Source organism: Buteo buteo, chromosome 1, assembly GCF_964188355.1.
Source record: "Buteo buteo chromosome 1, bButBut1.hap1.1, whole genome shotgun sequence".
Classification (NCBI taxonomy): domain Eukaryota; kingdom Metazoa; phylum Chordata; class Aves; order Accipitriformes; family Accipitridae; genus Buteo; species Buteo buteo.
This window is the reverse complement of record NC_134171.1, coordinates 82,807,729-82,829,567: the sequence shown is the minus strand read 5'-3', so window position 1 is coordinate 82,829,567 and position 21,839 is coordinate 82,807,729. Positions and strand designations below refer to the sequence as shown.

Below are 21,839 nucleotides of genomic sequence, written 5' to 3'. Positions count from 1 at the left end.
CGCGGGCGGCGCCGCGGGGCTTTTCTCCCTGCGGGGGTCGCGCGTCGCGCCGGGATTGACGACGGCGAAGACGACGGGGCGGCGGCGGAGGAGGAGGAGGAGGAGGGAGGCAGGGCCCGCTGCGAGAGGCGGGCGCGGCCGGCGAGGCCCGGTGTCCCTGCCGTGACGTCGCCTGGCGAGCCCCTGCGGGCGCGGCGGCAGGTCAGTGGTGCGCGGTGGGGGGGAGGGAAGCAGCCGGGCGCGGCGGCGGCGCCAGGGGGCGCTGCCGCCCCCGATAGCCACCCCCCCCTTTATCGCCCCCCCCACCCTTTCCGTTGTGGGGCGCATGCGCCGGGCGCGCCTCGTGCGGCCAGGCGAGGCGGCGGCCGTTGGGCTGAGGGGGTTGCGCGTGCCGGGCGGTTGGTCGGCCCTGTCAGGCGGCGGGCGGGAACCGTCTTGTCAGGGCGGCGTCGCGCTCTGCGTGTCGCCCACCCCGCTCGTCCCCCTTAACCGTGCCCTGGCCTCGCCCGTAGCGGTCCTCAGCCCACCCGTGCCCGGCTCCTGGGCAGCGTTCCCTGCCGGTGCCCGCTTTTGCCGACGTGTGTGGCGCCTTTCTGAGGCTTTCTAACAGCCTTTGTCCCATAGCGTCTCCCTGTGGTGACTTTGCCTCCAGGTGAAGCACAGGTGGCGGGTGCTGGCTCAGGTGCCTTCACATGGCATCGAGACCTGGCATCTCGTGTTGGAGGAGAGGGTTCTGTGTCGAGGGGGGGACATGGGGAGTGTTTGACTTTCGGCTAGCGTGTTAGTATCTGCTTTACTATTTTATGCATACAAGGTCTGTGAGCAACGGCAGCGGCAGTGCTGAAACCTGCAGTGGTCAACACCTGTGCAACTGGCAAATGTACCATTGGGAACCGGGATTTAGTTAGGTGCTATGCTGGCAAAGATTAAGTCCAGGCTAGAAAAGATCTATTTCAGATTGTGTTTCTCCCCTTTTTTTGAAGGGTGAGGAGGATGAGGTTCTCCTACAGTTGTGCAGTGTAGGAGAAACAAACCTCCAGTGGTTCTGGGGCAGTGTGTGCAGCTGCTAATAGGGCAGCAGGATGTCTTGCTTTTGTACCCACCACTGTCCTGCTCCCAAGTGCTTATTCCTGCTGCTTATTCAGCTCTTTAATGAGTTGGTTTAACCCACTCATCTAGCAGGGAAGGACCACAAAATAGCAACTTAATTCTCAGGTCACAGAGTTGAACTGGGTTACCAGAGAGTGATATATTCTCTGAGGGAGGATTGTGTAGCAAGTAAGATGAGAGAGCTGGGCTGCCCTTTTCGTGTCAGTGAACTGTTGGTTCATATAGCTGGGTCCATCTAATCATAGTCTTGTGCTGCAGGCCTGCATTTTATTAAAAAAACACTTTCCACCTCTTGTGATGACAGAGGAAAGGGTAACCACGGCGGGACTGACACAGTGGGGTCTGCCTATGTCTGGAAACAGCCTTAACACCCATCACTGTCATATGGAAGCAAAGCCTTCTCTGTGTGTGAGCACACGGGTTTTGTGACATCTCTTGAAAGTCTTAAATGTAGGTTTAAAGTCATGTATTGGTTTCATTGCTTAAAATGGGGAAAAAAGCAGAGGTTCTCTGGTTTTAGCTTAAGAAAATCATGCTGGTCCCCATGTATTAACTTCTGTCCTTCCTTAGGTCGCTTTCCAAAGAGTGACGTTACAAGGCAGGATAGGAACTTAAACTGCTACAGCTCTGCCTGCGTGTATGTTAGAGTAAGAATACCCAAGGTGGATTACAGAATGTGTCTCAAAGTAGTTTCAGGTTTGCTGATTACTTGCATTTATTTTTGGAGGAAATGTCCAGAAGAGGAAGCTTGGCCACTGACTATATGGAAACATTTTCATAGTATAAAAAGTATTTTGAATGATACTTTCTCTTCCTGCTAGCCCCCCTTGCCCTATTTTACTATTTAAAATTCCCCAAGCAAGCATTTGCATCAATGCTTAATATAAAAGAATAAAGGATATTTTATAACTGGGACCCTCTTTATTCCAAACCCTGGATTACAGTTAAATTTTATGATGTTTTTATAGATCTTTCTAATAATAGAAGTTCGGTTTGGACCTTGGCTGTGTACAGGTTAGCACCAACATGTTTAATATTTGCCTTTTAAAGAGTATAGATAAGTTACTGTAGGTTTCTGTGGACCTGTATTATTTTGATTTACATTATCTTTGCTTTCTTAGAGTTCCTGCCTTCTGCTTAATTGTCCCTCCTTTTCCTGGTTTCACTCTTGCACATAGAGACACTGATTTTATTTCATTTGAGGAAAGCTAAGGGACGGCAGCTGTTTTGCTTTAACAAAGTGAAGTTTTGACCCTGGTTTTGCTTTGTTCTGATTTTGTTTATCAGAATAGTGCTTGCAGCTCTGAGGCTGGCAGTGTTAAGAGTTGGCAAGTCAACAAAAATGCAATATATTATACCGTGGCATTGCAGCTTTCACTGATCAGTTGAGGTTTGCAAGAGTAATTGCAAATGAAGAGAACACCAACAGAAAAAGCGAGTGCTATGAGTTATTGACACGCTTACTTATAAAGAGTATTTTCTTAAATCCTGAGTTTTAATCTAGTGTTGTTTCAGGTATGGATATTTCACTACTAAATATAAGATTGTATACATATTCTAATTATGGATTTATAGCTGACATTTGCTCTGACTCTGTGTTTCCAAGCTCCTCCAAAGTAATTTTCTCAAAGCTTCATTTCTAAAGCAAGTAGCACAAAGTGAGGGGAATCCTGGAATACAGTTTGCAGCTGTTTTTCTTTAAGGTTGAATGAGAACCTCTCTCCTGGAAGGAAGTCCCAAGGCTGACTGACTCAAAATGCATGAAACACTTAGATGGCTTCTTAAAATAAAGCTTTGCTGTACATAAGCCACATTCATTATATGTCAGCATGGTCATTTAATACTGTTCCGCCACTAAAAGTAACCCATAATGATGCTTTACCTTTAATGGTGCAACTCGCTATAGCCCTCAGCTAAATACTATGTTGTTCTGCTGATTATTAATATAAATATCTTGCTGAAGGGCTTGAATGGAGCTTAAACTTCTGCTTGGGTTGAGAGTTTTACATGGCTTATCTTTTCAAGGTAATTGTTGACCTTTCACTGTCTTGAGTGGTCAGCTCACAGCAGGGAGAGAAACTGATATCCGGCTAAGGAAGCCTGATTTGCACAATAATTTGAAGACCATTTCCATTTTTGTCATCCTGTTGTAGAGGTGGGCTTCCTTTCTGATGACTGTACTCACGTTTCCTTCTATGTTGCCTTGGCAGAGAGCTGAGAAGTCTTTCATATGGTGATTGCTACATTAATTACTTTAATTTTTGTGTTAATTTCATTTTCAAAAAGCTGTCTGATTTTGGCATTATAGCTTTGTTTTGCTTATGTAAAATGAAGTACTGTGGTGACTGGCAGTTTTCAAGGAGGGCTGAGTAGCTACAGTGAATTGAAATGTGAACAACAAAAAAAAATTGATGCATTAAAAAGGTTTTACATTTTTCAAAGTAAATCTGTACATTCGAGTCACTTCCCTCTAGTTGGTGCCTAATTTTTAGGGGCCCGATTCTGAGGTTCTGATAGAACTTGGTTTGCTGTTAAAATCAGTGGCATTTGATGAAAAAGCCCTAACCAAAGAAAGGAAAAATGTTTTGTTTATGTGTAGCACGTATGGGTTGCCACAGGGGCTTGCAAGTAAGAATGCATTAGAACGTATTCAAAGGCAGGATTGGAAGATTTTGAACTACTGCTCTTTGGTAGGGCCTTAGCAATTGACAAGAGTAAGTGGTTTGCTTTTTGGACAGAACCGAGACAATTTTTAAAACCAAAGCTTACTATTACCAGAACTGCCATGAACATCAACTCTGTGTTTAAGTATGTCTGTACATTGTATTTATTTATAAGGATTAATAGATGCTTCTCATTTGGAGGTCATACCATAAATTTTTGCAGCAAGCTCTTCAACTGCTGTATGTGTGTCAGTGTAACCTCTTCGCAGCCACTGGAGTTAGGATATATGCCTGCTGAGCATGGTCCTTTGGCCAGCCTTTTCAGAAGTCTTCCTATATAATCAAAAAAGGGTGATTTCTGAAGTATATAGTGCTCTGGGGTTTTTGTGTGTTTTTTCTAATGGTTTGTACTGGGAGATACGGGGAGTGGAGAACAAATTATTTCTGTCTTTTTTCAAGTCTAAGAAAATGTGTTTATTGGAAGGGAAATTGTCTTCTTTTTTAGACTAGTTTTTGTAGGCTCTCTTCAGCAAGTAGCTTGCTTTTCTGGTAACGTGGAAGTTATGTATTAAAACACACTTTGTGACCTGCACGAGAGCTTTAAAGAATTCACTTTTTTTTTAAATAGCGCTGCTTGTCTGATAACTTGTAAAAGCAATTGGAACTGTGAATTCCATGAGTGCTGCTGAAATTCAAAAGCTGCTTTTAGAAATCTAATGGGGAGGGCAGACTGTTCACAAGGCATTCTGAATTAACACAATAGTACAAATTCTAAATTGAAACCTTGCAGTTTGGTACCAGCTTGACTCCAGTGAATCTCTGTGGCTAAAGGGCAGTACTAGGTGCCAGGAGACATGAGTTCCAGCTTAGTCTTCATCACACAGTTACTGTGTGACCTAATTTTCCTCATCTTCTGTATGCTTTGTATTTTTCTACACTACAGATAATGAATGGCGCATAGTCTCACAGGGGATGTGTGAAGTTTTTAGTGTAAGAGAAAACAAGTGTGTTTACTCCTTGAAATAAGAAATTTTTTATTTTTCTCAAAGGTTGTATGTAACTTTCAGTTGACAGAATGACAGGTATGGAGACTGAAACTGCAAGAGACGAAGCCATGGAGGAAGAAAGCACTGAACAGAAAAAGGAGAGAGAGAAAAAGAAGAGGTCAAGGGTTAAACAGGTGCTCGCAGATATAGCGAAACAAGTGGATTTCTGGTTTGGTGATGTTAATCTCCACAAAGATAGATTTCTCCGAGAACAAATAGAAAAGTCCAGAGATGGGTGTAAGTTTATATTCACTGTATTTAAGTAAACAGATATGTTTAACTTTCTTCTTCAGTATATTGCTGGTGACATTTACAAGTTATTTTGAGGTGCATGTCTACTCCTGGGGAAGACAGTAATTTCATGCTGAAAACCAGCATGAGGATTAGTAGCTCAGGAGGCAGAGCTTGGTACTAGTTTTTAGAAACTGTATTTAGTGTTTCCCTTTAACTTTCCTTTACTACCAGCCATAAGTTAGAGGCATTTGCCAGGGTACAAATGACTGCTTGGGAGACCTGATTTTCTTTTTTTAAACTTTGTATGATTTTAAGAATAAGCAAACAGACAAGGGTCATTTTGCCCTTGGAGGTACAGTACTTGACTTGTAGGCTATATATATGCAGAAATTAAAATGTCACTTGGATTTGCAGTTAGATACATTTTTTTGTGTGTTTTCTGCACAAGTTTGATATGTGAGAAATTGTGTATTTGCACATAGGGCGACTGTGGGTCTCCTTTAGACAATTTTTGACAAGGTTGATTTGACTTCAGAGTAGGAAATTGAGCTTGGTTCTGAAACTTACTTGTGATTTTCTGAAGAAATTAACTTGCGCATCAGCTGCAGTGACTAGTATGCTTTTGCTTTAAAAAACAGTGCATGTGTGGTAAATACATCTATCAGTATAATTCAATTAACTGTGTTATGCCAGATGGACTAGAAGTGTGGTATGTCTGTACAAAGAGGTGGTCCTTTTCCATCAAAACAAAAAAATAGCAGTTTCCAGAAGTGTATACTTATTTTTGTTAAGGAGTCCATATTTATTTGAAGTGTAAATCATTAGTGCAGTTGCATTGTGTGAGAAGTGTAGCCTTCTAACGGCTTGGTGTAGTCCTCAATTACATTGAACTTTAAGCCAGTTTTTAAAAAAGGGCCTTCAGAGGAATAAAACTTAGCCTACATTTTCTAGAGATAGTAGAGCTTGGCTGTCTTTAACTTTTTTGTTATGAGTAATACTACATAATTTTCTGTCAAGGCTTTAGCAGCATGACTTGTTGCAGCTGAAGTGCAAGCAGGGCCTCTTTTGTGTTGAGACGACTAGGTTAAACACTTAATTGACTACTTGAAGGAGAGGCATGTTTTCAATGCAAATTGTTTTTGTATTGTAAAACTACATCAGAAAGGGTTTTTTTTCCTTTCTTTTCAAAGACAATAGTTATCAGTGGGAAGGTAAAAGAACAAAATTCCTTTGATAAAAGTTAGCACAAAAGAAAATTAAATATAGATTTACTTTGAACTTTAATTTTGATGGTAAAACTTGTCTGGAACATCCCTGGCAGCATGGTTACAATCTGCACTTAGGACTTGCAGATTGTTTTACAGAAATACTAGTGGAGTTTTAATGTCAGATTAGAACACTTAACTAATGCTTTCTAGATTACTGTGATTTCACCATTTGCACCATTTTTATCCCTAGATGTTGACATATCACTTCTTGTTTCTTTCAACAAAATGAAAAAGTTGACTACTGATGGAAAATTGATAGCTCGAGCAGTTAAAAGTTCATCTGTTGTAGAGGTATTTAATATTTCACTCTTTTGTATTTGCTGATGCTGGAATAACTATGATAGTGGTACTGAAGTAGGCAATAATCTTACAGAAAATGCTTGTTCATTTCTTGTTACTTTCAGTTGGATTTAGAAGGAACTAGAATCAGAAGACGCCAACCGCTGGGTGAGGAACCAAAGGATGTGGATAGTCGTACAGTCTATGTGGTAAGGTTGTACTTGGACATGCCTTGTGTCTGGCAGAGTGCTTTATTTCTAACTGTGGAGACTCTTAAACTTACTTGCTGTTAATTCTTTAAGAGTGCAAAACCCACTGTGCGGTGTCTATGACAATCTTAATTGTGTAGTATTATTTACTGTATTAAGAACAACAAAAGCAACATAAAGCATTCATGTAGCTTTACCAGAATTAGCAGGTAGATTTTCTTGTGAGAACATCATGGATTTAGTACAGGAAATGTATACATGAAGTATAAAACCTAATAGAATTTGATTGTCATCTTTTTTTTTTTCTTCTCCAAAAGAAAAGGACTGTGAGGAGGGAAATGCAGTATCAGTGTACTGAACTTGCAATGCTAAGGCCCATAGAATGGGGTCAATGTACATGTTTAATGCAGTATATATTTTTTGTATCGGGAATGTATCTGTGCAGCAATATTCTTGCTAACACAGGGCAGTTGGTCGTCTACTGTTGCTTCTACAGTGTACACAAGGGAAATAAATTGTGACCGTGGCAAGAAAGGGGTTAATTTGGTACACCAATTTCTTGTACCAACTGAAATCATTTTAATGCTGAGCAAAGAGCTGCTTGTAAGAAAAGGTGCACTTTCTCATTTAGCCATTACTGCTTTCACTGGGCTTTTCTAGTTAATGCCATTAGTGGAGCAACACTGGTACCAAGAAATACTTACAAATTGCATTAATGTAGTCAAAGCGTTAGAATAATGACTTTATTAATTTTATCAAACAGGATGTGGCTGAGTTTGCAAGATCATCAGGGGTACTTCCTAGAATACAATATGTTTACAAAATTTGTTACTGCAAGTGCCTCTGGTTTTGTAACTCACAAACATCATTCTTCTAAAAGGAAAATGTACCTAAATGAGCTGGTCTTATTTTTAGGGGACTTTAGAAAAAAAATTCCTCCTAATAGTGCACTATCCTGTGGCTATGTTGATACTGCCATGATTAGTTAATTAAATGAAAATAGCTTGTGCTGCTGGAAAAACTCCTAATTTCAACATGATATTTCAGATGTGTCTGAGTGAAACAGCTATTATCATACTGTTGAGCCACTTAAGTGGTAGCGTGGAAAGAGTTGTGATGGTTGAACTGTCACTTAAAATCCTGTGCAATTTTTAAAATAGAACTGGAGCCAGTGTGGAATTCCCTTTGTCTCTAAAGAAAGCTTTTCATGACTATTGTCAATTTAGGTATTTACCTGTACCTGTTAGCAGCTTGAATTAGTAATTTTAAGCAGGCACCAAGCTTTCTGTGATAAACATAAGTAATAATCATGCCCAAAATGCCAACTGATCCAGATAGAGAGAAGCTGGATTACTCTGATCATTACGTGCTTTAACAAAAGCCCAGGAAAGTTTATTAGTTGTTTGTTTGGGGTTTTTTTTTTGTAGTACAAGGTGCCAATCCTACTATTTCCCTAACATGATTACAGGGACTGCTTAGAATTTCTCAAATATTTTGTCTGTATCATTTTTGGAAAAGATACTCCAAATTTAATAAGCTACATAGTCTATACATAGCTTAAGTACATACCTAAACGGTTTTTAATTTTAAGCTTTTCTGTAAGACCAAAACAGATAACTGGTGTGTTTTATAAGTTACTGAATTCATAGAGATCTTATTTAGAGAATATGTAGCCACCAATTACCTTCTCTTACTCCTACCAAAAAAGGTGGGTTTCTTCCTTTTTAAAGACTAGTATATGAGGTACCTGCTATATATACTGCAATTACAGAAATGTTAAGTCATGTTAAATGACTGGTATGTAGCAATGGGGGGGAGCAGAAGTACTCAAGGTGTTGGTAAGTTTTGTTTCAATCTGGAGTAGGTGAAAGAAAGATTTTGATATTGGTTTAATAAAAAAGTCACAGTTAAAGCCTCCACTTGAAGGATTGTCTTCAACAGTAGTATGTTTTCTGAATTTATGCAGGAAGTCAAAGCTTCATTTCTGAACTAAGAATTGAGACTTTAAGATGTTTTTCTTTAGGGAATAGTAACTTCATTATTTTTTTACAATCTCATTTAATTTAGGGGAAGTTTTGATTGAATTTCTTTGAAATAATCTTATGGTTAATGACCTTTTTTAATATGTTTTAACATAAGCTACGCTTTGACATATACTCATCCCATAATATTTTTAAAGCTTCAAATAACTGGCTTTTCAGCTTTATACCAGACCGTAATGAAAGCTTTTCCTTAGCCAGGCAGAGTTCATGCAAAAATAATTTTCTGGCTGAATGTGATAATGTTTTCCTACAAGGAAAACCTTTTAGTGCAATAACTTGCCATGAAGAAAATGAAGTATTACCGACTCTGTTGTTGTTGAGGCATGAATTTGAGAGTAGGGTTTTTAATGGTGTTCAGTTGGGTCTATGTAGAAATTGATTACAATAGGATTTCTCTTTGATTCGTGAAGGGAAGTATTTAGGAACTGAGACATGATGTCTGCAAGCTGCTAAAATGTGTTGCTATATTAAGGATTTCATAGAAATGAAAATCAGACAGTTGTATCATCCAAGGAGCTGGCTGAAAGTTTCTGCTGCATCTGATCAAGTAGGCTCTAAGTGCGAACTACTAATTTTTAAAATGTCATCTGCCAGCAGGAATTTATCAGTTTGAGAAGTGATGCTTTACTGACCCACAAGAATTCTTTCTGTGATACCTGGATTACTAACAATTTAAAAAAAAATAAAAATCCTTCTGCTTTGCAGTGGATAGGTTGAGACAATGCAGAATTATATTGCTTGAAGGTCTTAAATGTACAAAGATATTTAAGGTTGCAAAGATGCAGCTGTAGGTGAAGTCTTGGTACCTGTCACAGGAAGAAAAATATCTGCATTAAATATATAATGTGTTTGTTATAGGTATATGGATGATTAGACATCCACTTTCAGATCACTGGTTTTACTACCTGAATACTAAGACCTCTCAAGAAGAATACTTACTGAAATTAAAAAAGTTTCTCAACGTTGTCATGTGAAACTTAAATATATTTTGTTGTGTCAAGTTTATAATTAGAAGATATAGTAAACTATCTGATACAATGGTAATACAGTAGAGAGAAAATTACTTTTTTTTTTTTTTAGGAGCTGCTTCCCAAAAATGTCAATCACAGTTGGATTGAGCGGGTGTTTGGGAAGTGTGGTAATGTAGTTTACATCAGTATACCCCGGTATAAAACTACCGGTGATCCAAAGGGATTTGCCTTTGTTGAATTTGAAACTAAAGAGCAAGCAGAGAAAGCTATTGAGGTGAGTAATGGTGGTGTCCCACAAACAGGGTCCACTTACACGGTGTGCAAGCCAATAACACGCAGAGTTGAGGTATTTTGAAATTAATTTAATTGATGTGCAGGAATGGGTGCCCGTCCCAAGACAGCACACCCTTGTCTCAAAAATTCTCACGTTTATACACTTAACTGATATTTATTCATTGTTATTTTCCTTAATGATTGGTTCTTTCTTCACCCCTCATGTAAATTAGCGCGCGGACTCTTTTTCCTTCATTGTCTTGAGTAGGTGGTCATTGAGTCGGTGGTCACTATCTCCCCCCGGAGTAATTACCTTTTACCTACTTCTTCTCTAATAATGGCAGTTCAGAGCAGTTCTTCAAGATTTATTGACTAGACCACAATCCATTACCTTTTCTGACATAAACATAAAGGCCCATTGTCTAATAGTTAGTTCCTAAACCCTAATTCATGTCTAGTTGTTGTTTCCCTATTTTAAATATTAACTGATGCAGGCTGTACACAGGTCTTTAGCAGCTCCCTGGTTACCTCAATTGTATTATACGTATTAATTGGTAACAATGGTGCTTCTGGTCTGTTAACATTCTTCCTGATTGTCACTTTGCCATACGGATGGTGTAGTCTTGCCTAGTTCACCTACTGAATCTTAGAGAAATTCCTAAAATACCATAATTTAAAAACTTAACATAGCAGGAGTTATGTTCCTGTCTCCTACGCCCAGACCTCCCATCAATTCCGTGATTCTTTGAAAGTGTGATACTGTTAACCTGGAGACTTAGAAGCATAGTGGATATTTTTTGGAATAATTTGGTTGGCTGCTCTTGCCATCTTTTACAGAACTAGAGATCCCTGTGTAACAGTAAAATGGCTATTAAATTTCATCAGACAAGCATGGTCATACCTAATTTCCTGTATTTAAATGTGATTTGAAAGTTTAAAAACATGTATTTATGTTTCAATATCATAATGGTAACATGCATAAAGATATCACAGTAATAATGTGAAATCAAGCAAGCTCTGCATTTAAAAAGCAAACCCCAACAACAACAAAACCCCACAAAACTACCACACCACTGACAGTACTGACAGAGCAATGTATTACGTCTGGAGTCATGAAGGACTACATTTTTCTTGAATGAATATAGGACTGCTAGTTTTAACTTGGATGGAGATTCATTAAAAAAGAAAATACTATTTTTTAGTAATGGTTTGTGGATTTTAATTTTTTTTCAAGTTTTTGAATAATCCTCCAGAAGAAGCGCCACGGAAACCTGGGATTTTCCCCAAAACAGTAAAGAATAAGCCTGTTCCTGCACTGAATACAAGTAACAGCAGTGTAGTAGGTAAGTGGTATTCAGGAAACAATGTTTTGTGCCTCAACTTCTGAAGAGAGAACCCTGAAATGCTCTGTTACAGCTGTCTAATCTCATGTTTGTTAAAAACTTTATAGAAATAAAAATGCATGTTGCTATTTGTTTGTTGGCCAATGTAGGCTTAAGAATAAAAGTGTAAAACTAAAATATAGTAAATTTTTGCCTTTTTTCTTTCTTGCTTGATAAAGAACTTATTTTCTTTTTTCCTCTGTTGCCAGCTACCACCATTAGTCATTGTTAGGCTGGCAGAGCAGCCTTCAGGCTGTACAATAAATTGTTATGTAAGCATTTATCATTAGCAAAAGACAAATTTGACACAGATTGTTTAAAAAATATTTAGTATTGAAGGGAAAGATACAGGCATAAGAGCAAAATTAAACATTAGTGCTGTTCAGATGAGTTTGTGATCATCTGACATATTTCACTGCAAACCTTATGGTATTCTTCTCTCTGCTGAAACTTTCTGTGAGAGAACTATGAAAACAGTGGATTTTTGCCTTTCTTCCTCTTTGGAACTCTTGCTATTTGAGCAAAGCAGCCTATAGGGTAATGAACTTCTTACAGCATATTTATAATTCCACTAACATGATTCATAAATACTCGTAAAAACCTGGAGGATATTGCTGAGAAAAGAATCCTGAATTCACAGTTGAGCATGTTTCCAATAAATACTATTTACTATAACTTACAAAGCAACATAGCAGGATTATGTTACAACTTTGATCACTGATACATTTTTCTTTGTTTCTGATGATGTAATACAATTTCCCAGACTTCAGATATCTTCCTGTCTTTTCATAAGCAGAATGATGAATCATGTTATATTTCTCACAATTATCACTAATTCTTTTTTATACCAGTAATTGTTAGGGGAAAAAGAAATCAAAGAAAAAAAATGCTTTTTAAACCATGCTTTAAACCCACTTAAGATACTCTCTGCTACTTCATACTGCATTCTGCCTATGACAACTTTGAAGCAAGTAGACAGTATTGAAAAGAAAACTTTTTTTTTCAGATTGGTTAACATTCTTCAATTTAGTAGGCAAATAGTTGTTCATTACATTAATAGTGTGACAGATGCATTGGGCTGAGTATCTCCTTTTATTCTCAGCATACAAATCAGCAGTCTTTTTTATTTTCTTGTCTTTCTTGTTTGGCCTGGAAGGAGGAAGGTCTCTCTTCTCAAAGACAAGTAAGGGATGATATAACAAAATGTGCATTTGTTAAAGAGAAGCAAAGAAGTCTAGCTCCTTTCTTTTTAATTTGAGAGTAAGTACTTCAGGAATCCTGTAGTCAAGCTGCCCTTGCGACCCAGAGGTCTTTTTCACTTTGTGAGACTGAGAGTTGTATCTGTGTGTTTTTCTTTTCTGCTGAAAATGCCTAGGAAGAACTTTGGGACAATGTATTGCATGTCTGCTGTAGTTAGAGATGGTAGAGCCAGGCATTTCATTTAGCATCCCAGATTATCATGGCATGCACTATCGTGATTGTTTACTTAGGTCAGTTAATCTAATGTAGGTTTTAATCATTGGCAGTTTTAAATATTGTATTTTTAATACAGAGGAGAAGAAGAAGAAGAAAAAAAAGAAATCCAAAATAAAGAAAGAGAGCAATGTACAGACAGCTGTAGAGACAAAGGAACCAAACACGAACACTACAACAGAGCAAGTACCCAAGTCAAAAAGACATAGGACTTCATCGGAGTGTTCAGAAATGGAGGGAACTGAGACTCACAGGCAGCCCTCAAAGAGAGAGAAAAGAAAATGGGACAGAACAGAAAGCTCAGAGGTACCTTGGGAAAGCAGGCCAGGGAAGAGAAAAAGAACGAGCTCTGGAGATGGTGAGGCATCAACTCCAAAAGTAAAGAAAAGTGTTCAAAAGGATGACGTTCATCCTGTAAAAGAGGAAACAACAGAAGCTCCAAAGGATTCGAATGGTAAAGTTTCTTGCATGTCTTCTTAGTATTTTCAAGATTTATATGCATGAATGAAATCAAATGGCAGATATCTCTTTTATAGATTACAAATTACAGGCTTAGTAGTGAGGGAGATGTCTAGAGAAGGAGAAAAGCTTGAGTTAAAGAAACTGCATTCTTTGCAGTTGAAGTGGTATTTGTAGTGGCCTAAGTAAATTGGAATCTTAATATGCTAGAGGGTCACAATCAAGTGAGGAAAGGGATATGGTAACAAAAGGGAGGTTGCAAAGAACATGGCTGGAAAGCAACAAGAAATGTAACAAGTGTATGTATTAGTATGCATTTTGGAGGCTAATAGGTTTATTACTTGGATTAAAGATTTTTGAGTGAAACTTTCAAGTGCTGGTAGAAGACCGAGACACTGAATTTCTGTCTTTGAAAGACTGAAAACTTAACTGTTATGCCTGGAGTTGGTAGGTAAAAAATGGTTGATACGGTGGAGGCATAACAAGGTCAGTTTAGGAATATGTGGTGTTCCCTGCAGTTAAATTTAAACCTGGTAATGAGTCATTCTGAGGAGATAAGGTGCATGGAGAATAGGAAAGAACTTTCAACACTGAAGCAGGTAAATCTCATCAGAAGTAAAAATAGTTCACAAAGAAGTTAATATCAACAGAACTTTACCGAAGTGAAGTATGGATTACGCAGTCAGCCTAGGCAAATGGTGACAGTATAGGAATCTAGATAAGTAAGATTAAAATACAAAAGAAAAAGCCGATGATCCTGGCTTCTTATGTGAGATAAGGAGAAAAAAAAAAAAAGCAATAGCTGGGATTAAAAGCTGCATTGAAATTACATTTGGATTGACAAGAATCCATGATTAGAGACTAAACTCAGGTAGTTGAGAAAGTAGACTAGAAATAGGTGGTAGGCTCCGATTTTTGTGAAAGGGTTTTTATTCAATTTGAATCAAAGATCCAGTGTTCATTAAACTATTCTTGATAACACAAGTAAATAATACTATGACATTTTATGGAACTGTTAATTCAGGCTGTATCTTTTTAAGCACCTGTCAATGTTAGAACTAAACACTTTTCTTTTGGACTTTTTAATGTAGACATTTCTGCAGAAGATGACAAAGATAAAAAAGACACATCCCTTTCGAAATCTAAAAGGAAACATAAGAAAAAACACAAAGAAAGACACAAAATGGGTGAAGAAGTCATTCCACTCAGAGTACTCTCCAAGTAGGTATCTCTGTGACTAGCTTATGGTATCTGGTGGATGGGGAGGTATTTATTGTTTGGTATAATGAAGACCACTTTTCACTGAGCTAATTAAATTTTTTTCTTGCCAGTATTGGGTACTGATGTGGGGTATGTGTGATGAGGGGCTGGCACAAACAAACCGGCCTTCTTAAAGGGGGTGGCTAAATTAGAAAAGACACCCCCCCCCCCCAAAAAAAAAAAAAACCAAACCCCAACTAAAACTGATACTGCTGAGTGAGATCCCAGCTTGTTCAGTTTGATTTATCCCACCACCTCCTGTCCAGGAGCTGGGTGGGCTCTCAGCTTCCCTGTTTGTTCACAAAGTATGTAATTTTCAGTTTGCACTGTCTCTTGGCAATACAGTTTTGAATTTATTTAGGTTTTTGTTGTGGTTTCAACTGCAAAGGGCAGTAGGGATGGCCTAATGGCGGCTATTTTTTTAGCTAGCCAACATGTTGCCTTTCTCCAAATCTTGGCATTTGAACAGTCCTGTTTTATTAATGTTAAGTGTTTTCCTGGAGTGTATATATATGCAGTTGTATGAATTGTCAAGTTACAGGACACTTTGTCAGTCACAAATTTTGCATACTTTATTGCATTTTTATTGTTTTTATTGCTTAACAGGCACAATGATTTTCACAATATTTCAAGCTTTGGAATATTTTTAATGACTAATTGAATCTTTGTATGTCTGACAGGCCATCACCATTGCTAAAGTGCAATTCCAATTTTAAACAACAGAGTTGCATATTAGCAACAGTATTAGCCTGTAGCTGAGAAGGTTCAGATACCAGAGTTTTTCAAGTCTGCTGTGTGGAGTTCTGTCTGAAATAGTGCCGCCTGTAACAGTAACTGCAAATCCCTGGAGTCAAGCCATTCCAAAACTTTTATCAAAAATATTCATCATGCCTCTAAACTGTTGGGCTATTAGGAGTCACCACAACTAAAACATGGAAGCACTTACTTTTTTAGGCATCCAGCAAGTACCTCCATGTTAAAGTAGAGGGGGTCCTTGCCATCATGATGCAAAATTATGCTTTGTTTTAACACGGAGTACACATGTGCATTGCAGATACATTTTTCTGTTTTGGTATGTTTCTATATATTTCTGAAGAGGAAAGTGTTTTCAGTTGAGTAAAAAAAGGATTCACCATCACTAAAACATGGAAGCACTTACTATTGAGGAGCAAAGCAAGTACATCCACATTTAAGTTGTGGGGGTCCTTAAGTGGAGTCTAAGTAGTAACCAAAAAAATAAGCAAAAGCTGAAAAAAAAAAAAAAGCATGGTATATACAGAGTCCTGCTAATGCAATAATGGACATCCACATATTACTGTAAGCAGGCTTATTTGAGCTGTAGCGCATTTCTAGAAATGCATTGTTCAACATTAGGATCCACCGCCACTGAAACATGGAAGCACTTACTTTTTTAGGCAGCAGGTACCTCCATGTTAAAGCGAAGGGAGTCCTGGATTCAAAAATTGCTTCAAATGTTTCAAATATGCAGGCCACTGAAAAAATGCCTTACTCAGCAACACTTAGGCTTTTAGTTCTTGGAGAAGCACGCTTCATCTGCTTACAGCCAAAGTTCTTTTTCTTTTCCCGGACCTAAAAATCTTGCAACTGAAGTGTAGACAAAAAAAATCCGGGATGGTATTTCAGTATTGCGATCAGGATTCACCTCTACTAAAACATGGAAGCACTTACTTTTTTTAAATCACAGAAAGCACCTCCATGTTAAAGTAAAAGGGGTCCACAAAAACGGCAGTCATCAACGATGCTTGCCCACTTCCACTGAAATTCTGAAACTACTGCATCAAATAAAGAGAAGGAGTTTAAAATTTTAGTTAAGTATAGCAAGGCGGGGGGTGGGGGGGAGGGAATTTTAAAGGAGCATAAGCATTGCAAATACTTGCCTGACCCATAGCCCATGGTCTTCTCCTCTGAGTCAAGTTAACAAGCACCTCCTTGAGCCTGTATTTATACCATACCTCGCTATGGAATGGTGTTGCCTTTTTATCTCTAAGAATCATTACGTGGGTCTTTTGTTATTTTAATGTCTTTGCTCTGTTGAGAATGTATGATCCTGGGTGAGTCTGGATGCTTTTTTGAAGTATACAGTTGTCAATGTTAACAGCTAAAACCATTACCACAAGATATCCTCCTCTTTAAAAATCCTCTATCAGCTTGTTTGATAGCACAGATTAGGGTAACAATGAGTCGTTCTCACAGTGGCACTATAGGCATTGTGTTTCTGTGGAGCAAAGCTCTAGCTGTTTGCAGAAACATCTCCATGTTAAATGTATGTAAATATATAAATTGCTTCCATGTGGTGGTATTTTTTAACCAAAATGCATTTGAATAGTAAGGAATGTTCTTATCTCAGTAGGTTTTTGGTGAGTTTAACCAGTTGTTGATTTTCCATCAATGATTTTTCTAGAAAATAAATGACTGATTCTTAATATAGTAACACAGGAGCCGGTTCACTGAGCTAATTCAGTGAATTCAGAGTTCACTGTCTCTGAATTAAGTCTGAATTTAGCGTCTGTGCTCTGTGTAGTTCTAGTAGAAAACACAGTTTACCAAGCTGTTCTATATGCTTTCTGAATATGTAAAACAAATTTGGGAGCCACTCTGTTTGAATGATAGCTTGATCTTGTTAGAACTTGCCTGGAATATTAAAAGCTAAAGCAAAATAATAAAGTGTAGATACTGACAAGGCCTAATTTGACCTAAGTGCAGAGAGATCTCTGATGGTCTGCACTGCTCATCAAGTTCAGCTTATGCTATTTGTAAACTGTTTTGTCTAAAGTTATGACTGAGTTTCTAAACAATTTTTTACAACTGACATCCTATGCTTGTGTTGCCACTTATAGGACCGAATGGATGGATTTGAAGCAGGAATATTTGGCCCTTCAAAAAGCCAGTATGGCCTCCTTAAAGAAAACAATGTCTCAAATCAGACCTGAGCCCGTGGGAGAGATGGAAACCGAATCTCGTGCACAGACAAAGCCTCAATCTGAAAATGACAAATGTAATCCTGTTTGTGATGGTTTTTTGTCTTGTTTTCTTCATGATTCTACTACACAAACATAAGTGATTTAAGATACTGGTCCTCTAGAAACACTGCAAAATGGTTTTATTTTCTATAATGCTGGTGCTTTCTCTGAATGTTAAATATTATTAAAAGCAAAACCCCCTCATTTAGATAGATTATGGGCTAAGGGATTTCATAAGTAAAAACTTAACAAGTATTTTCAGCATATTCCAGTAGCACTTCTTAAGCATAAGGATCTTTTTAAGTAATTGTAATTATAAAACCCTCAGAGAGGTGAATCAAGAATCAGCTTTTTTGATGATGTAACTTGGGCTTGATTTGCTTAAGCTTCTATACCTGCAGTGATTTACTAAATAATTTCGCTATGTAAGGCATGAAAAAAATGAATTGCAATTGGGTTTTATCAGCTTTATGGTTAAGAGTAGCTTTGTAATTGTGTCCTCTTAGTTAATTTTTTACGTTTTTCAGAGATAGAATTGCTTTTTTGCTCTGGATCCTCTGTACTTCACTAACTTCAATACTGAGATCTCAATGCCTGTCTGCTTATTTTTAATCACCCTAGAACTGAGGGTTCAACTATTAAACTGTAATCCACAGAATATAAAATATTCTTATGAGAAGACCCTGTAGGCTGTAAAAACTTCACTAAGATTCTTGGAGCTATTCCCCCCCGCCCCTTTTTTTGTTTACTCACATTGACTTTACCTTGTGAACAGTCTTGATCCTGGATTTAAAAAAAAAAAAAAAAAAAAAAAAAAAACCCAAAAAACCAAAAAACACTTAATCTGAAGTAGCAGTATTTGATGCCCCTTGTTTCATTTCTTGTGTACATCATGTTGCTTATGTGCTTTCATAGCATCTTTAGTTTGACAAACCAATAAATGTAAAAATTTTCTTCTTTTTTTTTTCTCGTTTTTAAATTGACCAGCCACCAGTGAAGATTCTGCCCCTCCTGCCAAGGCTAACACAATGGGGCCCCAGTTCGTGACTGGAGTAATTGTGAAGATCATTAGCACTGAGCCCCTGCCGGGCAGGAAGCAGATCAAGGTAATGCCTTTGTAACCTCAGGGTAGCTGTTAGCCTTTCCTCTTACAGTGGCCCCCAAATGTTTGAATATGGAATACCACTTAAACAAGTCTCGCTGATTTTTTTTGATTTTTTTTTTTTTTTTAATTTGTTTGGCCAGTAGCTGTGTACAGATTCTTCTCTAGTACCTGATAATGGCAAATTTTACAACGGCAGAACAGGGTAAAGAGGATGTTTCAAGGCAAAAATTAGCTTTTAGAGTGCTTCAAGCAATGTCAAGTTTATAAGGAAAATAATGACAAAAATGAAGAAGGATGAGTAGTTCTTTCCAGTTTAAAAAGAGAAGTTGAAGACAAAGTGGGTGCAGTGTTCTGTATTTGTCATTGTGCCAGTCATTCTGGCACAATTCAGATCAAGAAATCTGTAACAGCATGTTGGGCTTTTTACCATTAACAGAAATTTGGGGGCAAAAAAATGCACTCTGCATGAGAAAAGGATTGTCTTTTTTCAGTAAGAAATTCACAATTACAGAAACTCCAGTTCAGTGAGAGGGACAGCAGTAGATTTAATTCACCCATTTATTTCTTTTTTTTTTAATTATTATTATTCTTTTTCACTGTGCCAAGTACTTTTTTTTTCTCCACAATTTAAAAAAAAGTGTTTAGGGTAACTTAAACTTTGTTTCACATTATGATATGAAAATTACACATTTTAAGCAGAGTATTTTCTTTTAAGGAAAATAGTGGTTTTAAGTTGCATCTTTTTGAATGGAAATATTTAAAGTTTTCCGAAGTAAATAACAGGCTTTTTTCAGATCCTGAGTTGTCCATCAATGTGACACAATACATTTTCTTTCACAAATTGCACTTTTGGATGAATAACAGCTGGAAAGAATTTGAACAACTTCAACTCATGTTGGAATAAATATTCAGACCACTTAGGGCAATGAGAGAATGGCTCAAAATGTGAGTTCTGAGAACTTCTCAAACTACCTATATTTGTAACTGAGTAGTCCATTTGAAGTCACTGGCTGCTTGCAAGTGTGTAAAGTTTAGTGTGTGCATAAATTCAAACAAGATGAGATGTCTCTCTCTGAAAACAAATTGATGATAGGTTTTCAACTTAATCAGCCTTATCAGCCTTGGTATATTTGTAGGCAGTTGTCTTGAGTGCTGGAGACACTGAGACAATGTAGTAGTTATCACTCTAACATTTGAGGGCCCCTTTGCAGTATACACCTTACTGTGTTAAGTTTGTGTCACAACCTAACATACTGTAGTCAGGAGGTAAGCTTACTGTTCCTGCAATAGCTGAAAACAAACTTAGTTTGGTATTTCCAGTTATTCTTTTGATTTAGTTTTAGGGACGTGTTCCAGGGAAAACTTATGCTTTATGAAAGTTAAGGGGGACAAAATAAGATTGGGGTTGCCTTTGCAGTTATTAATCATGTCTTTGGTTCCCATAATAAGTAGATAGGCAAAATATTTCACAAAATGTTAGCAAACGTATGTCTCCCTAAAAGCCTTATTTAATTGCAGAATACAACTGTAGCTGGAAGAAGCAATAATCTTTAGTGTGCACCAGCACTTTTTGGGGTCAGCAGTGGAAGCTGCAAACTGTACTTGACCCTTACTGGATTTTTCTGGCCATACTAGTTGCTTTTATGAAAGGTGTAACTCTTCGGCAAAACCTTGCTTTGCCTGTGTTTCTGGACTGTCGTAGCTACAGGAAACACTGCCACAAAGCAATGCATCTGGGGTTTTTTTCCTTAATAAACTTCCAGAATTGATCTGTATTTCTGATTTTGTGGCAGGCTTAATTACTTCCACACACTGGAAAGGTCTTTGCAGAGTAGTTGTAATATTATTTTGATGATTTTATTTATTTATTTTTTACTTCACTACTTCCATATTTTGCTATTAAGGTGCTTACAGAGATCATAACATTTGCCAACTGCAGTAAACTGGGTCGTTGTAGTTTTCCGGGTAAGCATGACTTTGGGATATCAGAATGAAGAGTGGAAAGTAGCTTTGGTTGGTTCTTAAATGGTCTCAACAGCATTGGCACTTACCTTTTGTTTTAAGGCTGTCCTTGGTAGTGGAGGGTTAAAAGCAGTGTGTAATTCTTCAATAGAAACATCTTACTTGAGCTGCCCTGCTGTGAACTAAATTGACTAGGAATGTGCAGTCTTAGTTAATTTCCCTAACAGCAGGTATTACAAGTGAAGTACTTCATCTGAAAAAGCATGTGTGACTCTTCTCCCTTCAGCTGTCAGTGAAAAATTTCAGGCAGAGGTCACTTCATAAACATAGGAAGGGTTGGTTTATTACTGCTCATCTCTCCATCTGCTATGAATGAGCTTGCTTTTATATATTTCATGCATAGAATGAAGTTAGATATTTTGCTGTTGGACTGACTTATATCAATGTTAGAGTACACAAATCATTTTTCTTTTTTAAAAAATTCCATAGAGACACAGCATTGAAATAAATGACTAATTACTGATGCTCCATTAGTACAACTATTCTTACGCAACAGAATAACATCTCCAGCAATTACTGCTTTAAATTGTTCTCAGAGCACAGGATGATGGATAAATAGATGTGGTTGGATCATAAATCAGAATTAAGTTATGATCCTCTTAGGAAAATATATTAATTCAGAATTATTTGACAATAAATTAATTGATTAAATGAAAAAGTTCAGTTATTGCCTTGTACTTCATGACCTTTTTGAAAATGTCAGTCATCTACAAATGGTCAAAAAGTCAGTCTGTTTATATTCTTTTTTTAAAGTGTAGTTTATGGTCTGTTCTCTTGCTTGCTTTGATAGGATGCTTTGGCAGTGCTGGCGGATGTTGCTTATGTTGACATGCTGCAGGGAGACACAGAATGTCATGTCCGTTTTAAAACTCCTGAGGATGCACAGATTGTTGTGAAATCATACAAAGAAATACAGATGAAAAACAACTGGAAATTCGAAGTTCTCACTGGTAAGACTTCTTTTTTTAATGGTAGTACAGGAGAAGACTTGAGTAGTGTGAAAAGGATTGTATGGCGTGGTATCTTTATGGATATATTTAGATATCTTTGTAGCTGGGGAAA

The 21,839-nt window shown here is 37.8% G+C and overlaps 1 protein-coding gene across 7 annotated transcripts in view; it reads left to right on the top strand.

Annotated features, from left to right (window-relative positions):
• The first annotated feature begins 65 nt into the window (after window positions 1–65).
• LARP7 (La ribonucleoprotein 7, transcriptional regulator) overlaps window positions 66–21,839 on the top strand; it is a 41,093-nt gene continuing 19,319 nt past the window's right edge. For all 7 annotated transcript variants that reach the window (XR_012651954.1, XR_012651950.1, XR_012651955.1 and 4 more), the window contains exons 1-11: window positions 66–201; window positions 4,841–5,056; window positions 6,512–6,612; window positions 6,726–6,809; window positions 9,932–10,096; window positions 11,330–11,438; window positions 13,030–13,404; window positions 14,501–14,630; window positions 17,528–17,685; window positions 18,638–18,756; window positions 21,568–21,727. Coding sequence is in view for 1 of the 7 variants with exons in the window: in XM_075038241.1 (XP_074894342.1) it covers window positions 4,849–5,056; window positions 6,512–6,612; window positions 6,726–6,809; window positions 9,932–10,096; window positions 11,330–11,438; window positions 13,030–13,404; window positions 14,501–14,630; window positions 17,528–17,685; window positions 18,638–18,756; window positions 21,568–21,727 (1,609 nt within the window). In the remaining 6 variants the exon portion in view is untranslated. The remainder of the gene's footprint in view (window positions 202–4,840; window positions 5,057–6,511; window positions 6,613–6,725; window positions 6,810–9,931; window positions 10,097–11,329; window positions 11,439–13,029; window positions 13,405–14,500; window positions 14,631–17,527; window positions 17,686–18,637; window positions 18,757–21,567; window positions 21,728–21,839) is intronic.